The following is a 20,749-nucleotide window of genomic DNA, read 5'->3' on the forward strand; positions in this document are numbered from 1 at the left end:
GAGAGAATGAGGGTCCTATTGGTTCTACCCAGAATCCCCTGGGCTCCGTGCTCCTCAGAGCTCAGTTTTCAGTTTGGTATTTTTAGTTTGGTATTCCAGGTACCCCAAGAATGTTTAGTTGGGGAGGGAATGATAAAGAAATTATAAAGAGGTGGTTAGAAAAACCGTTTGTTAGAGAATATTTCAAACATAGACAGAAAAAGAAAGAACAGCAGCAGGAACTCAGTTTCTCCATCACCTACTGTCAACCACAACTTAGGGTCACTTTTATTTGCACTATGCCTCCACTTTCATACCATTTTCAAATACATCTCAGGCAGCATGTCACTTCATCTATAAACATTTCATTCTGTCTCTCTACAGCCTAAGGACTCATGAAATTCTAACCTGAGTGTAGCTGGTCATGCTGGTACATGCCTGACATCTCAGCTCTTGGGAGGTGGAGGCAGAAAGGTCAGGAGTTCAAGGTCATCCTTAGCTATACAGTGACCTTGAAACCAACCTGGGCTCTTTGGGACCTTGCTTCTAAAGAGAAACCCTCCAATGAGAACACCCTTGTTGCACCTAAAAAATGTTATTCATAGTCCTAATATCAAAAATCTCCTGCTGAGATTCTCAAGTGTCTCAGAAATGTCTTAGAAATGGATTTTGAATAGCTAGTTTCTTTGAATCAGAACCCAAGTACATTCACACATTGTGACTGGCCAATGCAGCACTGGAGTAGATTTTATTTTAGATGCTTCTCTATCTTTTGGGGTGTTTTTGTTGTTGTTGTTGTTGGTTTGTTTGTTTGTTTCCTTGGAGTTTATTTATTTACTTATTTATTTTTAAGAAAGCAGGCCATTTGCCCTGCAGCATGTTCTGCTATCTGGATTTTGTATTCCTTTGGTAAAGTTCGCTGTCAATTGGTCTTTGAGGTCCTGAAATGAAATTGCTACTTATTTTGGAGTCATAAAGTTCTGTCTTGCTTGGCCTAACCAGTCTGCTAAGGGGGAGAGTGTGGTTCTTTCTCCTTCTTTGCCCTGGACAGAAATGGCCCTCGCCCTCACTTGCTGCATCCTATGACTGAGAGGCTAGGGAGAAGTGTTTTTTGAATGTTCCCAGCAGCAAGAGTACAGTCCTGCTGTTATTTCCACTGAAACCAGAGCAGATCCAGTCTGTGCAGTCTGTGTCTTTTTTTTTTTTTTCATCAACAGGGCTGCTTTTTCATAAAGCAGAACAATTTTCTGCCAAATAGCCAGGGTTGTTTTCCCTCTTTCTAGAGCAATAAGGTTCAGGATTTGTATCCCTCTTGACTTTCAAGAGCATGTTTTCTCAGTTCTTTCCTGAAATTAAAGTAAAGGTCAAGGAGGCTGGTCTGAGACTCGGCTCCCTCCCTTTCCAGCTCCTGTGAAAGGGGAGTTGGTTTGGTCTGTGTCTTGGGCTCAAATGTCCAGATCATTTCCCTTAGGAAAATCAAACTCACCTTCCCTAGGTCTTTTCTTGGTGGTGGGAAAAGAGGGAGAGGGAGAGGGAGAGAGAGAGAAAGAGACAAAGAGAGAGAGACAGAGAGAGAGAGAGAGAGAGAGAGAGAGAGAGAGAGAGAGAGAGAGAGAGAGAGAGAGAGACAGACAGACAGACAGACAGACAGACAGACTGTGGGATTCTTTCTGATTTAGGTCAGAACATTTTTCAGAGGCTTCACTTTCCCCTCTGTGTTCCCTTTATCAAGGAGGGGGCTCTGGGCCCCACCCCCACAGCGTGCATCCCACCTGTCAATTCATGTGAGCTCCTCTGGAGATCTGCCCCTTCCCTTGCACAGTGAAGAATTTTAATCACGAGGCGGCTGGAATGGTACCTCGCTTAGCACCAAGTGAAGCTTTTCTCCACACCCCTCCCCACACTGAGTCACTCAGCTAACAGTTAATTAATGTGTGACACTTTGACAGTTTGTGCGGAGACAGTTTTACGGAGCCATCAAAATCCACAGGGATGAGACTGGGAGCCACACATGCCTGCTTGCCTTTCCTGAGTCTCCAGATGCTGCCCAGCTCCAATGGAGACCTCGAAGGCCTGCAACCAAGGCAGAAGACAAAGCTCTGACATTAGTCCACTGCTGCCTGGGCCTCCTTGGGGGTCGGGGGGAAGCCACATTGCCAGAGTCTCCTGGACATCCCTGTGACACCTGTCACCCTGAGAAAGAGACAGACAGGAAGGTGTGCCTGGGATGAAAGTCCCAGAGGTGACACTCCAGCCACTTCCAGCTGGGGACAGAAATCAGTCACATTTAACTCTCTTCTCTCCCAGAAGGTTCTCAGCCAGGAGTCCCTCCATGGCTGAATGAGGAGCTGTGTGTGCTGACCCCAGACTCCTCTTTATGTCCCATAGATAAGCTGGCTTTCAGTTCTTCTCTGCAATACTTTAGTACCCTAGTTGGCACCATTGTGAGGTGATGGGTCTGGAGACAACTTCGCTTCTTCAGTGGGGCACTAATGAAGAGGCCGGGACACCCTGGCTTCCCTGGCCTTCAGTAGCCCAGAGTCCAGCTGTGGGCTCCCCTTCCACAGAATGCAAGTGACCTGGGACCCAGCTTCACCTGTTGCCTTCCTGTACCCTCATGGATCCATGCAGTCTCCATTCCCGAGACTCTAACTCTGCATGCTACAGTGTACAGCTCCAGGAGATCTTAGAAAGAACCTGACAGCTAGGCCTCTGTCATTGGGGCCTGGAAAGCCACGTGAGTTCTAGAAAAGGAGTGTAGTCCCCATGGAGAAGGATCCATGGGGAGTAACCATTACGAGGTGGTAAGACCCATAGCCCAGTGTGTACTGGCCTCACCCTTGCATGAGCTACTTACTTCACAAATGTCTCTTCATTGACGAGGTACCTTTTGTTGCCAGGCTCTGTGCTGGAAGGCAAGCACCCAGAGGGGACCACGTAGACAGAGTCCTTATACCAAGTCGCTCACATTTGATAAGATGCACTGATACCAAATGTTTAGGAGGCAAATAAAGACCTCCTTGAGTCTGCAGAGTTCCTGGAAGTGGTGTGCCATGGTAAAAGCATCTCCAGGAAGCTTCCCTGGATAAGGGCTGGGGAGATAGTCCCGAGGGGGTGGCTAGACTTTGAATGTGATAGGATCCTGAGCCCGGGTCTGGACTGGGCCTGCAGAGGAGATGGGACCCTGTAACCCAGGGAGTTAATAAGTAGCTCCTCTGTGCTGGAGGCTTGTAGATTAGGACAGAAAGTTGGGTGAGGGTCCACAGTGAGCTCCCATTTTTTTTCCCGTATGAAGCAGGAGGCAAGGCTGGAGGCTGTCAAGAAAGGTTTAATTCTAGGAAGCAAGATCAGGGGGAGACTTCAAGTTGATGGCTGAACTACCATGCTCAGGCTGGGTCACGGCAGGCCCTTGAGACAGTGCTGTACCTTTGGCTCTAGTGAGGCAGGGCAGGCATAGCTGGAAAGTGAGAGGGCAAGAGATTTTTCTTGGCTTTTCCCAAACTGTTTAAGGAGGACTTAACGGTGTTCTTCTACTCAGAGCAAGAAGATGAGCTGTGCTGCTGTGCTGTGCTGTGCTGTGTGGTGCTGTATGGTGCTGTGCAATTTGAGGTTGGATGGCCCATGGCAGAAGTAGGAGGGAGTGTGTCAGAAGTTGGGGGTGGGGAACATAACCATATGACCTCAGCATGTGGCCTTTCCTCCTTCCTCTACAAAAATCTCTGTCACCCCCAAAATGGTGGCCCAGGTTATGGGAGGGAAGGCCTCTCCGCTAGTCTAGGTGTCTAGATAGTATAGACCTGTTCTGCCACAGTGAGGGAGAGGGGGAGTCCCTGAGGCTGCGGAGGGGACCATTCTGAAGGCCAAGAGTAACACCAGCTTCCTATGACTGTCACAAACATATGGGGGCAATTAACTTAGGAGGAAGGGTTTGTTTAGAGAGAAAGATGGCAGTTCTTTGGTTCTATTGTCTGGGGACCTGTGTGGAGGAGGCACATTGTGTCAGGAGCTTGTGGTGGAGGAAGCTGTTCTCTTCACAGCACTTGGGAGGCAAAGAGAGGAAGAAGAAGGGTCAGAGTTTCTGAGGTGAGGACTGAGGCTCACCCCAGTGCTTTGAGAGCCCCCCTCCCCCACATGCTCTACCTCTTAACTTTGCCACCACCTGCCAATAATGCCAGTCTGGGGAGTAAGCCATCAATCAGCATATGGGCCTTGATGGCAAATCTAAGATCAAACTACAGGAGTACTTTTCCTTCCAAATTCTTCACTCAAATGTGGCCTGTTGGCACCTGAGAAGGACCAGCTTTTCAGTGGACCCAGGCTTGGGTGTTGAGTGACTCTAGAGAAAGAGCCACTCCTGAACCACACAGCCTGACCTATCTAGAGGAGGGAGGGGGTGGCTTGGGTTGCCAGGGGCCCTGTAGAGAAGCATCCTACCTACTCCCAATCTCCATCAGCAAATCACTCCACTAAGCAGCTTTTGACATGTAAATGAGAAATGCCCCCCTTACTTTTTCATTGAAATGCTTAAAGTCCTAGAAAAGAAGAAGAAGAAGAAGAAGAAAAAAAAAAAAACTGATGTGTTTAAGACAGCAGTGTCTCACCCGCCACCGAGCCTGATAAGGGATTGTTAAATTTTAATTAGACAATTAGATTCCTTCAAGTGCCAAACTTCAGAGGAGGCAGCACAAGAGAGAAGCTGAGGGGAGAGCACAGGAAACAGGCTGCTTGGGTTGCTCTTCCCCCACCTGCCAGCTTTGTGCCCTATGGAACAGGAAGGAGAAGGCACAAAGGCTGGAGAGGGATATGAAAGGATGACATCGTCTTCCTGGACCAACCAGCTTTCTTCTGGCGACCCAAGTTGCCCCAACGGATGGGACCCTTTGGCCTCACCCCAGAGGTCTCGGGGACTGAACTTGATCACCCCTCTCTAGTTCATTCCCTGAGAAAATGCCTTATTTGGGAGTCATCCTTTAACTGGGGCACCTCACAGCAGTCTCACACCCCCCCCCCCCCCACTGCTTGTGAGGAGCAGCTTCTGTTGACAGGCTGAGAGAGCCTGCCTGTGTCTGGGGTGTGACTGGGAGAAGTGGAGGGGGGCGGCCCTCTGCACCATAACTTCTGCTCCCCTGCTCTGTGTGCTCCCTGTCTTTGGCTCAGTAGTGGGTGGTCTCTGCAGGGTATCAGTCTAGGTTGCCTGTAGTTCCTGCTCTGAGCCAAACTGTCCCTCAGCTTCTCCATGGGAAAGCTGGCTTAATTTCAAAATTAGGGAAGATACAGGAAGGGGGCCTTTGTGAGGCCCATGGGGCAAATGGCAGAAGCTGCTGAGGTTGGATACCCAAGCTCCATACTCTTGACTTGTTATTTCCACACACTCTGGCTCCTTCCAGACATCCGCTCTAAGCTTCTGAACAGACCACCTTTAGTGCAGGCTGGGGCTAGGCTGAGGGAGACTTGATGAGGACAAGTCCTGAGCACCAGAACAGATGGTTCTACAGGACCTTTTAGTTGGCTGTTGCCTTTCTAAGCAAGGACAGAGATAGTGAATACTGGGAACAGATGAGGGACAGATGGTTTCTGGCCTTTCAGTGGCCTGAGGCTTGTAGACCGCCTACATAAAAGGTCGTCCTGTGATCCTGTCTGTCACAGAATCAGCTGAGGAGAAAAGCTCATGGGTCCTTGTCTCCTCGTGAGGTGGGTGGGGAACAGTTGTCACTACCCTTTGATGCTCAGGGAGATACAGGGGGGTACTTTAAGGAGACTGACTCAGACAGACACTTCTTGAATGAGACTAGCATCTTGGGCTTCATCAGATATGGCCATGACCACATCTGTTGTTGGTCACTAAGTACTCACTGGCTGGGAACTGTAAATTGAAAGTTTTTGTATTTTTGCAAGAGGTAGGAGCCACCTACGAGAAAATGGAGGCAGCATTTAGAGGGTGATGAGCAATTCATTTGTATTCTTAAAACCCCGACCAAAATTTTTGTTCTTACATGTGATCATATTTATCTGAAAATTCTTATGACTAGAAGAATAATTCACTCTGAGCAATAGTCTCAGAAAAAAAGAGAGAGAGAGAGAGAGAGAGAGAGAGAGAACAAAAATTTTGGTCTTTCTTGGCCAATCCAGGGTCCCGGCTGCTGTGTAGTTTCTAATGTTGCGCGTACAAGTCTGGGAGCAGACACTAATCTCATCTGGCTCCTTTCGAGTCAGCAGCAGGTCAGGATGCCTCAGTACTGACTTTCCATTGTCTACCCCATAGGGATAATCTCTGGCAAGGATGAAAAAGCCTGAGGGTTAGATGGCAAGGACATGGGTGATCGGGAAAGCTCCTTCAGGTGCTTTTATGTCTCTTGATATTTTGGGGGTCCAACCATTTGTACAGTCCAAAGACTGAAAGAAAAGAGGAAGGAGATGGATGAACGCAGGACCCTGGTCTTGCCAGGTTTCCTCAGGCTTTGTGAAGGTGCCAGAGCAACACTCTGCTTTACCCATTCTAAGATGCAGTGCCCTCCCTCTATTTCAGTGTCTAGAAAGTCAGAGTGCATTTTGCAATGGACAACATTTTAGGTCCATGCTGGAGTGATTTCTTCTGCTTTCCGGTGTTGCACAAACCGGCCCCGAAGCTTACATTTCACTCTGTCAGTGCCTCAGAAATGTGCTTGGTCTTAGAGAAGTGGGCTGTAGCAGGTGACCTGGGAAGGCAGAGCCCTCTAGGATATCTGCCCATCACCTTGAGTGTTTGTTCTGCAGCCAAGGCCCAGGCACAAGCTTTATCTCATCTTTGAACATTTTTCCTCTTGTGCAATATTCCCAAGTGGTCTTTCTTCTCTTTCTGCAATCCTGAGAACTCTTTTTGTGTCCAGAGTTCCTCTTCCTACAGGACACAAGTCAGCTTGGAGTAGGGTCTACCTCAGTGGCCTCATTTAAGTTAACTCCCAGTTAAAGGTCTCATCTCCAATCACATTCTGAAATACTAGGGCTAGCACATTAACATGTGAATTTTGTAAGGCAGATGCGAGAAACACAATGCAGCCCGTTACTGGAGCTGACATGAAATATCCATGGTGCTCTTGTGCCGCATTGTTTCTGGGCATTTGGGAATCTAGTGGCTTGTGTTAGCCAGCACATTTCAGAGCCGGAGGGGTTTTCTTCCTGGGTCTGCTGGCAGTGCCTTTGACTCAGTTCAGCAAATGGATTCTATACTCATTGTCAGTAGACTACAGAGTTGGGAGTCAAGAAAGAGCGAGACAACAGTGTGCTTTTCATGTGTTTACTCTATGAAAATGAAGCAGGATCCACACATGGTGCAGCCTTGAGAAAGCTGGAATGAGAAAACAGACACACAGGTGGAGGTGTTCCAGGACAGACCCGGAACAGGGCAGCGAGAACCCCAAGGAGGCCGGGAGACAGTCCAGGCTAATTCCAGGAAAGGAGACTTCTGAGTTAGTCTTTCTTTGAAGGATGTTTAGGCTCAGACTAGAGAGTCTTGGATACTTGCCTCATTTACAAAGTGGGGGTAATACTGAAAGCAGACAATTGTTTTGAGGTTGAGGCAGTGCATCTAAAGTCACTTGGCAAACTCTTGTGCCCGTTATAAGTCTATGGTTCCATCATTTTATATCACCGTTGTCTTGTGGAACCATGAATTTGGTCTGATGTAAGAACAGGTGGCATGAGGGGACGCAGGGAGCTGAGGATCATGGGAGGGGACACAGGGAGCTGAGGATCATGGGAGGAGACACAGGGAGCTGAGGATCATGGGAGGAGACACAGGGAGCTGAGGATCATGGGAGGGAACACAGGGAGCTGAGGATCATGGGAGGGGACACAGGGAGCTGAGGATCATGGGAGGGGACACAGGGAGCTGAGGACCATGGGAGGGGACACAGGGAGCTGAGGATCATGGGAGCAGACACAGGGAGCTGAGGATCATGGGAGGGGACACAGGGAGCTGAAGATCATGGGAGGGGACACAGGGAGCTGAGGATCATGGGAGAGGACACAGGGAGCTGAGGATCATGGGAGCAGACACAGGGAGCTGAGGATCATGGGAGCAGACACAGGGAAAATCATGGCAGATACCACTGGGCAGTCCAGGAGAAGGACCAAGGCAACAAGAAGGGCAACAGAGAGATCTGGGGTAGAGCCAGGCCTGGTAGTAAAGTCCTGTTGTTCTGGTGGCTGAGAAGGCTGAAGCAGGAGGATCAGTCACTAGTTAAAGGCCTTTCTGGGTAACAGAGTGAGTTCAAGGCTAGCCCAAGTGACTTAGTAAGACTTTGTCTAAACACAAAGAGAAAGAGCACTGGGAGATGGCTCAGAAAAGCTGCTCAGAAGGTACCAAGCCTTTAGTTCAATCCCCTAGTGCTGAGAAAGAAAGCAAACAGGATAGGACTGAGGAGCTCCTCCAGACTTCAATGCATTGCCTGGTGTTTCATGTGTATAGCAGGTTCAGTAAGTGCCGATTGAATAAATTAATGTCAGAAGCAACCCAGCTGCCTGGTCAATACATACTCACAGGTTTCCTGCTGTGTCCTCCAAGTGGGGAGAGGGGCTCATTGGCTTTGCTGAATACAGCATCAATAAGACATGATGCTTCGCTGACTTTGAATTGGGAAACTTCCTGCAGGATTGCATTCTGTGTCACCCCACACTGAATCCCCAGAGATCTCAGAGTGGTGGTGCCGAGTAGGACACCATCCATCTGTTTTTTTCCCATTTTCTTCTCAAATGGCATTGACAGGTTGTTTTCAAGCCTGTCTGGGTGGCAGAGCACCTGGAGGTCGCAATACTTTGTGGGGAATGCCTCAGAATGCCAATAAACCTTATTACATCCTGTGAAATAGAAATACCTTTGTTAGCAGTGTTGAGAGTACATTGTTTGTGTGTGTGTGTGTGTGTGTGTGTGTGTGCATACGTGTGCGTGCATTGTTTTAATCACAACAATAACCCAAACCAAGCCTGATGCCTGTCAGATCTGCTCCTGAGCCCCCTCTTCTCCATTATCTCTGTGAGTAGTCCCCCATCTTTGTTTTCTCTGTGAGCATATCACTGTCAGTTTTCCAGAGCCCCAGGGAAATCAATGAGCTGCCATAGGCTTTTCTTTGCCTTCCTAGCTTCCTTCCCTCTCCTGTCCCCAACTACTCAACCACTAGGCTTCACCCATGACACTTCCACGACTTCCACTTAGTGACTGCCATCTCTTTACCTGAATTATGGTTACCTCATTTCGCTCTATGCTGTCCTCCACCATAAATAGCCAGTGAACTTTCCAGAACCCCAGTTTAATGATATCATTCATTTATTCCTAAGTTTCCATGTTCACCCAAGCTGATAAGATCCAGTAATATTTGGCCTATGAAGCTCCCTCTGGTTTAATTTTCCTCAACCTCATCGCCACACCCTACACTTTTGGCTGAACAGAATATTTGCTGTTGGGACTGTGCTATGTTCTCCTTGAATGAAATACCTTCCAACATTTAGTTGCTTAACAGGCTCTTCCTACTTGGCTTGTGTTCTGTGGAACCTCATCATTTTTTGCTTAGATTCCCCAATGGCTTCCTTCTGGTGTGCTCTTTCTGCTGTGGGCCTCTTCCACACACTATGTGCTATGCTCAGCTTCATCACTCTGCAAGGCAGATCTGAATGTGAGGCAGGTTCAGTAGATGCTGACTTTTCAGGACCTCTGTGATCTCACCTATACATCTGCTCTGATGCAACTCATGCCAAGACCCTCTAGGCTTCTGTTCTCTCAAATCTCTTTTAAGTCCTCTAATATGGCACTTGCTGCTTTCTGATCAGACCCTTTCCATAATCCCCAGCTCTCTATGTGTCTAATTTCTACATACACTTCAGGTCTCAGTTGAATGTCACGTCCATCAGAAAGCCTTGCTTAAGTACAAAAACTAGGATGTGTATCTCTCTCCCCACTCCATTTCCTAGTCCTTACCACCAGCAAGTTAGCTGCTTGATTAATTGGCTATTATTTTCTTTCTTTCTTTATAGCACTAAAGAACCCAGGACCTTCTGTATACTAGGCAAACACTGTACCACTGAAATATACCAAAACCTCTCTTTTTAGTTCTTTGAGTTTTGGAGACAGGGCTTCACTAAGTTGTCAGGCTGATCCCCCAGCATCAGCATCTAGGGCAACTGGAATTACAGATGTGTGCCAGTGAGCAGAATAGCTATTATTTCTTCTAGAATGTAAGATACAAAACCGTGTATATTTTGTTTGCTTGCATTTTCTAGCCACATATAAAATGATAATTATTAATAAATGTTAATAGCGTTGAAAATTAATGAATGCCCATTCCAATTTCTACCAGTGGATGCTGGAACTCTTAGCTAACTTACTGTGCATATGAGTGGGTTGAACAAATGAAAGGATGGATGAGTAGTTCTTTTGAAGCTCATTTATTTTATTACACTTGCAAAAATGTATGCTTTTCGTTTCTTAAGTGACCTGCTAGAAGAACACAAGCAGGCTCGACATTTTAAGATCATTATACATAAGCATAAAGACCACAGGCTGGAGAACTCCCTACTCTGCTAGCTCTTGGGTTTTCTGCAGTGAGCCCTCTGTGGGATGAAGCGCTCCTTGGAAGCCTTCCCTCTCACCCTCTGTGTTCATTTCTCCTGGCCAGAGCCTTGCCACCCAGTGGCCCTGCTGCCCCAATGGATCCACTGAACCTGTCCTGGTACGATGATGATCTGGAGGGGCAGAACTGGAACCGGACCTTCAATGGGTCAGAAGGAAAGGCAGACAGGCCTCACTACAACTACTACGCCATGCTGCTCACCCTCCTCATCTTTATCATCGTCTTCGGCAATGTGCTGGTGTGCATGGCTGTATCCAGAGAGAAGGCTTTGCAGACCACCACCAACTACCTGATAGTCAGCCTTGCTGTGGCTGACCTTCTGGTAGCCACACTGGTCATGCCCTGGGTCGTCTACCTGGAGGTAGGTCTGGGCCCCCGCCTTGCTCCAGGAGGACCTTCTTAAGTCCCCAATGGTTTCTGCCTTTCCCCCATCCCCCATTGCCTTTCCCTCTTCTTTGGACTCAGTTTTCTCTTTAAGGAAAAGACAATGATCATAATTATAGCAGCTCTGGCAAGAGATGGCACTAACACCATCTTGCAGATGATGGGCCAGCTGGTCAGAGAAGATGTCTTCTCTGCTCACACAGCTGGATAGTCCTTGCTGGTGTTCTGTCTTGGTGTAGATTTGCTTCAGTAGATTGTATTAGAAGTGAGACTAACTGGGTGAGACTCCCTAAGGAGAGGCAGTGTCTGAACTCTCTCCACGTTTCAGAAATGGGGGCTGCTATACAGGGCTGTTCTTACCTCCCTTCCCAGTGTATTCTAGTAGAGGCAACCATGGAGGGCCCATGCCCAAGGCCCTTCCCAGGGAGGACAGTACAGCATCTCAGTTCAGAGGCCTGCTTCCTATCTCAAGCTGGAGTGTAGACAGCTCCTGCTGAGGGCCTTCAGGCACACGCATTGCAGACACTGATGGAGAAACCCTGAGAACTGACATTTCCCTGCTTAGGTCCCGGAACAGGAAGCAGAGGCTTCGAGAAGAAGCGGTCTATCTTGACCTAAGCCTTGCAGTAAAGGGAAAAGTTGCTGATGGATAAGTCTCAGCGTCAGTCTCTTCTCTCTGAGGGGAATCTTCAGGTCTAGCAAGCAGATACGAGGGACAGGGGAATTTCAGAGACACAACTGAGGTGCCAGTACTTTCTGTGCCTGGGAGCCTGGAGTGGCCTGTCCAGGCCAGAAGGCAGTCTTAAGTCTGGCTATGTGGAAAGATGACTAGGTATTAAAGGTTGTTGTCGCTTTGTTTCTATTGCTATGATAAAAATACACTAACAAAAAGCAGACTAGGGTGGAAATGGTTTATCCTGGCTCATAATTCGAAGTCACAGACCCTTGCTGGGGCAAGGAGAGGCAGGAGTTTGAAGCAGCTGGTCACATCTCATCCACACGTCTTTTTCCTCTTCATTCACAGGCAAAGAGGCACCCTCTTTACAGAGTGAAACATGTTCTGTTCAGGGCTATGAACATAGGTTTGTTAGCTTCTAGTCCCTGGGTCCTTATTAGACTGTGGGATAGGGACAGTCTGTACAGTGACCACATTGGGATCTCTAGGAGCCTCAGTCCCTCATAAGGATGTCTTATGAACAACTTTTCACCGTTGTATCTGAGGTGAAGCTGAGTGCTGCAAGAGCCAAGGTGCAGAAAGGCATTCCTGGTTCCACTCATGTCCACTTGGATAGCTAAGGGAGAGATTCCTGAGAGAGGGTAGGGAAGGAGCTTCTGCCTTCCTGGGGACTTGAAGGTCTCACCTCCTTTCCAGTGAGAGTCACCATGTGCCTTTTCTAGAAGAGGTGCGATTGCAAAGTGCTTTCAGAGTCATTTGCTCACTTATTCAACACTAACCGAGCACTTTGTCTTACTCTTCCCTTGGGCTTGGGCCTGTGGAATTTTGGTGCTACGGAGGAAAAGAGATGAGGGTGTAGACTAAACAGTCCACTTGAGGCAACGTGGCTAGATCTCTATAGGAGACTGGGAACACGCACCAGGTGGGAAATGTTGAGAAGGCTGCAGTGAGGAGGAGTAGCTGTTCCCAGCTACTTTCTAGAGGAGCTGCTCCTGAGACCATAGAAACATCTTCCTTCTCTACCCAGGCTCCAGACTGTATCCAGAGAGGATTGTAGGCCAGAGCATGGCACACACTAAGTTTCTAAATGGGTGTTTGTCAAAAGGAAGAGTGGAAGGTGGGAGAGAAACAGGGCAGGGAAGATGGGAAGGAGGGCCTTGATATCTCAGACCTAGGTCCTCAGGGACATGAAGGCAGCTCTCAGGTACCAGTCCCAGGAGGGCTCCAAAGCTCCTGTGAACCAGATGGGCCTAGTAGTGCCTGCTTAGTGGTGCCCTGAAAATAAATGCTGTATCTTGGAAGCCCTGTCTGTGCTTTATAGCTGTATATCCAGTCTTCGGCTCCCACAGTGCAGGAACAGGCTTGTGTGAACCCCCAGATAATGTGTGTAGGAAAACTACCACTTTGTCCGTCCATGGAAGGTGGAGGCAACTCTATTACCCCTCATGGAGCTTGCGTGGAAATGTTTGGTTTTGTGTCTGGAAAGGGGAGGAGAGGGCGGTGTTGGTGAGGATAAATATGACAATTAATATGAGGACCTCCTGAGCTGGAGCACACAGTGGGTGCTTCCCTGCTCCAGGCCACGGGTGGGTGCTTCTCACTCTCTCTCCTGTGAGTGGAAGCTAAAGATTTCCTCTATGGTTGGGGAGCTCCAGACTTGCAGTTAGCTTGCCCTGGGAGGGGTAACTTCACCCTGGCTCTGTAAGTTGCCTTTCCACTCGCTGCCAAAAATCAGAGCATCAGAAAGTATAGTGACTGTAGTTGTCCATGTGGCGAATGGACGCCACATGGACAAAAACAGAACTTTGGAAGACTTGTGGAGATCAGCAGGTAATCACCCAGGTGATTCACAGTAGAGGCCCTGAGGTGAGGCGAGTCATCTTTCTTCTAATATGAACTTTTCGACACAAAGCAGATCTCCATGTCTGAAAGAAGAGAGGCCAGGAGTACAGGCCCCAAGTCCTCATAGGAACTACTTGACCCCCACTGCTACTCAGCTGGTGACCCATAAGATTTCCACGATGGATCTTAGGGAATGTCTGCCTGATAGGATCTAGAACGATGTAGGAGACAAGCCTCTGGGCATTTCTATGAGGCACTTTCCAATATTCATTCACCAGAAGTGGGAAGACCTACTCTAAATGCGGGCACTTCTATTCCATGGGGTCGAAGACATGGACTGAATACAAAGAAAAGAACCAGAGCACAAGCATCCATCTTTCCTTGCTTCCTGATTGATGACTCAGTGTGACCAGATGCCTCAAGCTCTGACCACCATGGTTTTCCACCAGGCTGGACAGTATCCTAAAATTGTGAGCCCAAATAAATCTGCATTACACTGATTTTGTCAGGTATTTTTTTTTAACAGAGAGAAGTAGCTAATGCAACTACTAGGGCTGCTGTCCTCTGAGACTGATTCCTTCCCCAGTAGGATTGAGCCTTGGATTGTTATTTCCATCACCGCTTTTTCTATTCATGACATTGTTTTGTCTCCAGGTGGTGGGTGAGTGGAAATTCAGCAGGATTCACTGTGACATCTTCGTCACTCTGGATGTCATGATGTGCACAGCAAGCATTCTGAACCTGTGTGCTATCAGCATCGACAGGTGAGAACAGCCATGTTGAGTGAGGTGATTTTGGTCATTCACTTTTCTGCTGGGTGCCTCACCTCTTCTCAGGGTCAGGTCCTATAATGACTGGCTGCGCGTTTGTGAATGTGTGTGTGTGTGTGTGTGTGTGTGTGTTTGTGTTGTACATGAGTGTGTGTTTGTGTGTGCACCTGTGCGTGTGTGTGCATATGCATGTGTGTGTGTGTGTGTGTGTGTGTGTGTGTGTGTGTTTGGCTTGATAGTACAGACTCCCCACAGACTCCCTAGATTATCACTTCTATCAAAGAGTTGTCTCTGACTGGAGCCCTAGGCCTCTTGCTCCCTATTCATCTGCCCATGAGAAAGTTATAGAAATTATTTGAACTCCATGGTTCATTCTCTAGACACGAAAATGATACCTGAGCCTTAAGCCAGTGTTGAGTTTGAATTTTGTGTCCAGCCATCTGGTCAAGGAGGTCCAGGCCATGTCCTCTTTACTAAGCTGTATTCTTAGAGCCTTTCTTTCACTCACATATGAGGACATGTCATGAGGCTTCCAGAGGCCCTGCACGTCCCTCTCACAGCACTGTTGGCAGATGAGTGAACAGCGATGTTTGGCAGAGAAATGTGAGGGAGGATTAAAAATGATTGCCACTGCTATCACATATTGCTAAATGGGGCTAAAGCCTTCCTCTGAGGGACAGCATTACCAGTTGTTAACAAATTATTCCCTCCGGTATAGTAAGGGTGGTTTCAAAGGTGCAAAGATCCATCAGAAAGTCTACAATCCAGGTGGGAGGTTAAGTAGGTAATGGCCTAGAGGTACACAGTAGCTGATGCTCATTAAGTGCTTGATGGTGTGTTTGAATGTGGGGCCAGGGGAAGAGCTGAGTGACTTAGGCGGGCTTCATGGAGCCAGGTAGAAGGGGCATCATCTGTGGTACATCTTGTAGAGTGATGTGTCTTATGGCCTGTAACCCAACTTAAAATCCCCACCGCTGCAGGTACACAGCCGTGGCCATGCCTATGCTGTACAACACACGCTATAGCTCCAAGCGCCGAGTCACTGTCATGATCGCCATTGTCTGGGTCCTGTCCTTCACTATCTCCTGCCCGCTGCTCTTCGGACTCAACAACACAGGCAAGTCTGGCCTTTGCCTGGCGTGGTTCAGGACAATGAGGGGCTGAGGCTTTGATACAGATATAGTAGTTGGAAGCCTAATGGTGGCCCGTTCCTACCTCCAAGGAGGCTGGATGCATCACCCAGATCCAGCCTAACTTAGAGTTGTTCCAGATTGGGCAGAAGAGGAAACAGTGTTTCCAGGCACATTGGGAATCAGTTAGGAGTAGGGAAAATGGCTGATGAGAAGGTCTAGCCATTTTCAATATGCATTAATGTGTTGAAGCAAGCCAGAAAGCCTTATAAACTACACATGTATGTGTATGGTCATGTATGTTACCAAGGAGGTTATTCCATCCATGTCTGATAGTGGTATTTGGGGGATGAAGTTGCAACCTATTGGGCTAGCTGAGCCAAGGTCCCATAATACCTGGAGCAAGAAATCTAGAAACAAGTAGGAAGTGAGTCAACCTAAAAACCCCTTTGGTAGGAGGCAGAGTTAGGAACATCTCAGACAAAAGAGGAACAGAACTCTTCTAGTATGGAGCTGCTTCTCAGCAGAGACAAGTGCTATACAGGTACCTCTGTGGTGCATAGGCTACATGAAGTCCTGGAGGTGAGTAGCTCAGAATACAGGTGCCACAGGAATTCCCAGAAGTGGGAAGAAGGCTGATTATACTTGAATTAATTCAGAATGGACTTGATACAAAGAGATATCTGGTCTACCTGGAAGGGCTGTGGATGTGTATTATGCACTAGAATATAGGTGTGCTAGTTAAATAAGTAGGTGACTTTATTCCATTTCCAAAATTATGGCGTAGCAGAGCCTCTCTTCCCCCCATAATACACAAAAGACTAAGGCAATGGCTTTCCTTTTTGAAAATGTATTTCCTTGTGTTGTATCTTCTGAATCATGACTTTCCTGTGCACATAGAAATGACAAAACTAATGATCAAGTAATTAGAGAAGAGGAATAAAAATCTTGGAAGCAATCAGCCCAGCTTTACTTCTTGCTCATAGGTGTGGATTTTATACCTTGATTTTTTTTTTTAACTGAGCATTTATTTGCATCTACCATTTCCAGGCAACATTCGGTATGTAGTCTATAAGATTGCTTCTGATTCCCAACAAGGAGATGAGTGTCTTCTGGTGGTGCTCTGGCCTGGTGGGCCTGCTGACACATTGCCCATCTGAGTTTCTCCTTTCCCCCAGACCAGAATGAGTGTATCATCGCCAACCCTGCCTTCGTGGTCTACTCCTCCATCGTCTCATTCTACGTGCCCTTCATCGTTACCCTGCTGGTCTATATCAAAATATACATCGTCCTCCGCAAGCGTCGAAAGCGGGTCAACACCAAGCGCAGCAGCCGAGCTTTCAGAGCCAACCTGAAGACCCCACTCAAGGTCTCAGGCCCAACAAGGGTCCTTACCCTAAGCATTATCAAGAGAACTCATGCTACGCTTGAGCGGGGCCTAAACATTGCAGCAAGGTGGAAGTCTAGGCTGGAAAAGCTTCCTGGGGCTGGATGAGGGGATGGGCTTTGGTGGGAAAGGGAAAGGGAAGAGATGGGGGTCCATGGTGGGAGCTAACTAGGATTTTCAATGTGAAGCTCTTGTGGTCGCACAAAAAAAATTCTTGCTTGCTCAGATCCTCTGTCTCTTCCTCCTCATGTTTTGCCTTTCTCATTCCGACCTCCATGTTTCTTTTTTCCCTTCCTCAATGTTCTCTATACTATTCTTTGTACCTGCCATGATCTGTCCTTGCCTCCAAATACACCCCTGCCTCCTCTTTCCTACGTTCTTCCTCTGCCCCTCTATCCTTTCCCTGCATTTTTTTTTCCTAATCGCATAGTCTCTCTCTTCCACTCAACACTCTACAATGAAGACAGTGGGTGGATTTGGAAATAACAAGGACTTAGGAGTTAGATGCTTCAGATCTGATCCTGGTGTCATCACTTTTCAAAAAAAATGTGTGTCCTCGGGCATGTTGCTTAGCTTCTGTGAGCCTCGGTTTCCTCGTCTGTTACATGGGAGTCATGTGCAGCTCACAGGGCTGTCCTGAAGATTTGATGTGAGCAGGGATGTGAGCATGTGCCTAGCATGATCCTGGGTAGGTCCTCCACATAGAGCAAGGCCCTTTGACCTCTCACCTTGCCCACCTCTTCTCATCACAGCGCCTGCCTTTACTCTTACCCCAACTAGCCTCTGTAGCCCACACCTTTCTAGTCGCTGAGCTCCTGCTCAGAGTTTGACCTCTTCATGGACTCCCTTGCCTTGGGATTCTATCCCCTTACCGCCTCTGCTCTCGGCTGTCTTGTGTGACCCATGTGCTGGCTCACTCCACAGGGCAACTGTACTCACCCTGAGGACATGAAACTCTGCACCGTTATCATGAAGTCTAATGGGAGTTTCCCAGTGAACAGGCGGAGAATGGTAAGTGCTCAGGGCAGAGACCCAATACCATCTTTCTGCCCCCAGTGGAAGCCACCATCACTGATCCTAGGACCTCACTTAGCTATTTTAAGGGGGGAGAAGTGCCTCCTGGCACCCCTACTTTGCCTTCGCTGAGAGCACATTCACCTGACACACTTCTGAGCATAAGCGCAGTGAGATACCTCAATTTCGTAAGGCACAGATACATAAAAGCTTGTTGGGAGAATTGGCCTACCCAATAACCTAGTAAAGTGACAATATAGGCTAGTTCCACTTCTGAAACACCTGCCATGCCTTCTGTTGTCTCATCAAATCCTCACGTGACCCTGGGAAGTAAGTCTTATTGGTCTTCAGCCCACAGATGAGGAAGCCAAGGCTCAGAGACTACCGGTAGCTCACCCAAGCCTAAATAAACAGTTACAGTAGTGACGGAGTGCATATTGGAACCCAAATCTATAGAACCTCTCAATACACACCCAAGTTGTTTCATTTAGCATGTGCCACCTTCTGGATAGGCAACTTCTGAGCCTGGGCACTGGTGGCCAGTGGTGAGGTTGGGGTGGAGCAGAGCAGCTGGGGTAGACAAGACGCATATTCTGAAAGGGCAGACTCAGCAGACCTGAGCTCTTCGTGGTACTAGTTAGTGCCAGCTCAAGAAGCAGGCATGTCATCTCCCTGCTGAGTAGGGATGTGTAAAGTCCAACAATATGTCTCTTAGATAGCAGGGTCCCCACAATTTGCCTACATCCCAAAGACAGGACTCTAGTGAGCTATTTGTGTAGTTGATACCAAAGCAGATCCCAGGTTATATTCAAGGCAGCAGCCCGTTCGCACCATCTGGGCACACCGACTGTACTTTGGAGGCTTGATCACCAAGGCCTGTGACTGGGGAGTCTAAAGAGGAACAGGGCAGCCATGTGTGAATCCATGCTGGATCCTCCAGGCCACCCTAGCAAGGAAGATAGGGAGCTTCCAGATCAGCCCAGGCTTCTGGATCAGGCTACTTAGCCCACATGTCCATGCTGGTGCGGGAGCCTGCTCTCCTGCCTGGAAGGGAGGATGAAGAACATGATTTGTATATGGTCAGAACTGAGTTCTTGAAGGTGAGGCAAGACTGAACGTCAGGCAGGGCCTTATCTTAGGGCCCAATTGGTGTCTTGCCATTAGCACTCAGGAAGTGTCACTCAGGTCATAAAAAGAGACGTGTCTGGGTGCTAGCACCCACGTGTTTCTAGGGGATTGAGGCTTCACAAGGATTGCTCTCGGAAGTGGGCCAGGAGTGACTGCCGTGAGTTTGAGCACTGTATTCAGATGCTCCCTGCCTCTCAGTGATGACCCTCTTTGTGTTCCTGGCAGACAAACCCTGTTGTCTTCCAGAGTGTGCAGAGGGGCAGGAAGACCAAGGAGGCTTAGTGCATTTCTGTCCAGGCATCTCATCCCAAATTCTCTGCCTCTGCCACAGGATGCTGCCCGCCGAGCTCAGGAGCTGGAAATGGAGATGCTGTCAAGCACCAGCCCACCAGAGAGGACCCGGTACAGCCCCATCCCGCCCAGTCACCACCAGCTAACTCTCCCCGATCCATCCCACCATGGCCTACATAGCAACCCTGACAGTCCTGCCAAACCAGAGAAGAATGGGCATGCCAAGATTGTCAACCCCAGGATTGCCAAGTTCTTTGAGATCCAGACCATGCCCAATGGCAAAACCCGGACCTCCCTTAAGACGATGAGCCGCAGGAAACTCTCCCAGCAGAAAGAAAAGAAAGCCACTCAGATGCTTGCCATTGTCCTCGGTGAGTCAGCTCTGGCTGATGGCCACCTACAGCCCCGCCATGCTCAGCCCTGGCTGGGGAAAGAAAACAACCCTGCAGGTCCCAGACTCTGCCTTGGTGACCTTGGGCTGGGTACTTCCTCAGTAGCAAGCCACACTCCTTATATACAGTCAATATTCAATAGAATCCCTCATTGTGCCTGCTGTAGAGAAGGGCAATCCAGGGTTTTGTGTAGTTATATGACTTGACCATGGTTAACACAGGCAGTTTGACTCAGTGTCTGAGGTTCACTTGTCCCTGAAACACTGTAGCCTGTGTTCTAGGTATGTGTACTCTCCTTCTGTCCTCCTATCTGTAGAGTAAGTTGCCTCTCAGGGTTGTTGTCATAGTCAGGATAGCACCGGGTTGGGAAAGCATCACAAGTGTGAGTTACTGTGTATTTTGTTACTATTACTATTGCCAAGGAATTGGCACATATGTATTTTCACTCAACCAATCCTGTGGGACAAAACTGTGAAAAACAAGCTTGGTCTTTGAGAGGTGGCTACAGATTTGCTAGGCAAGACTTTTGAATAAAGTTCTCATATGGGCTGGAAGGGGATGACTCAGTTGGGAAAGGCACTTGCCACAAACCTGACAACCCGAGTTCAAGCCCTCAGGCTCATATGGTGGACTGAGAGAACCAATTTTGATGTCCGTGTGGCATATGGATGTTCCCTCACTTCTCTCTCTCTCTCTCTCTCTCTCTCTCTCTCTCTCTCTCTCTCTCTCTCTCTCTCTCTCTCTCTCTCTCTCTCACACACACACACACAGACACACACACATCACATGCTAAAATACAATTACTATTTTTTAACGTCTAGAAAATTGTGTGATGAAGGACACAATCTAGGAAGTAGACTTATTCAGGCAGTTGGGAAAGGAGTGAAGGTGTGAGTTTGCTGTTCTTGTGACACCGGGACCCCATCTGATGATCTGGAAATCCTGGCACATGTGTGGGCAGGTCCTAACGACCTCCTGTTCAGAAGCACAGGACCCAGGAAGGTAAGGGATTACTTTCCCCCACACATATCTGCAGTGTGGCAGGATGGGTTTGAAGCCAGGCTCTATGTGGCAGTCACCAGTTCTACTCTAGGGTCTTGTTCCACCAAGACACTGCTCTGTCCCTAAAACATCTCCCAACCCTACACACCGAGT

The 20,749-nt window shown here is 48.2% G+C and overlaps 1 protein-coding gene across 3 annotated transcripts in view; it reads left to right on the plus strand.

Moving 5' to 3' along the window:
• Drd2 (dopamine receptor D2) overlaps positions 1 to 20,749 on the plus strand; it is a 60,453-nt gene that overhangs the window by 38,366 nt on the left and 1,338 nt on the right. For 2 of the 3 annotated variants that reach the window (XM_051156383.1, XM_051156384.1), the window contains exons 2-7: positions 10,626 to 10,941; positions 14,137 to 14,246; positions 15,233 to 15,369; positions 16,561 to 16,751; positions 17,694 to 17,780; positions 19,243 to 19,573. In XM_051156383.1, coding sequence (XP_051012340.1) covers positions 10,657 to 10,941; positions 14,137 to 14,246; positions 15,233 to 15,369; positions 16,561 to 16,751; positions 17,694 to 17,780; positions 19,243 to 19,573 — 1,141 coding nt within the window. In that variant the 5' untranslated portion in view covers positions 10,626 to 10,656. The remainder of the gene's footprint in view (positions 1 to 10,625; positions 10,942 to 14,136; positions 14,247 to 15,232; positions 15,370 to 16,560; positions 16,752 to 17,693; positions 17,781 to 19,242; positions 19,574 to 20,749) is intronic. The other variant, XM_051156385.1, reaches the window with a different exon arrangement.

The sequence above is a fragment of the Acomys russatus genome, chromosome 14 (assembly GCF_903995435.1).
Source record: "Acomys russatus chromosome 14, mAcoRus1.1, whole genome shotgun sequence".
Lineage (NCBI taxonomy): Eukaryota > Metazoa > Chordata > Mammalia > Rodentia > Muridae > Acomys > Acomys russatus.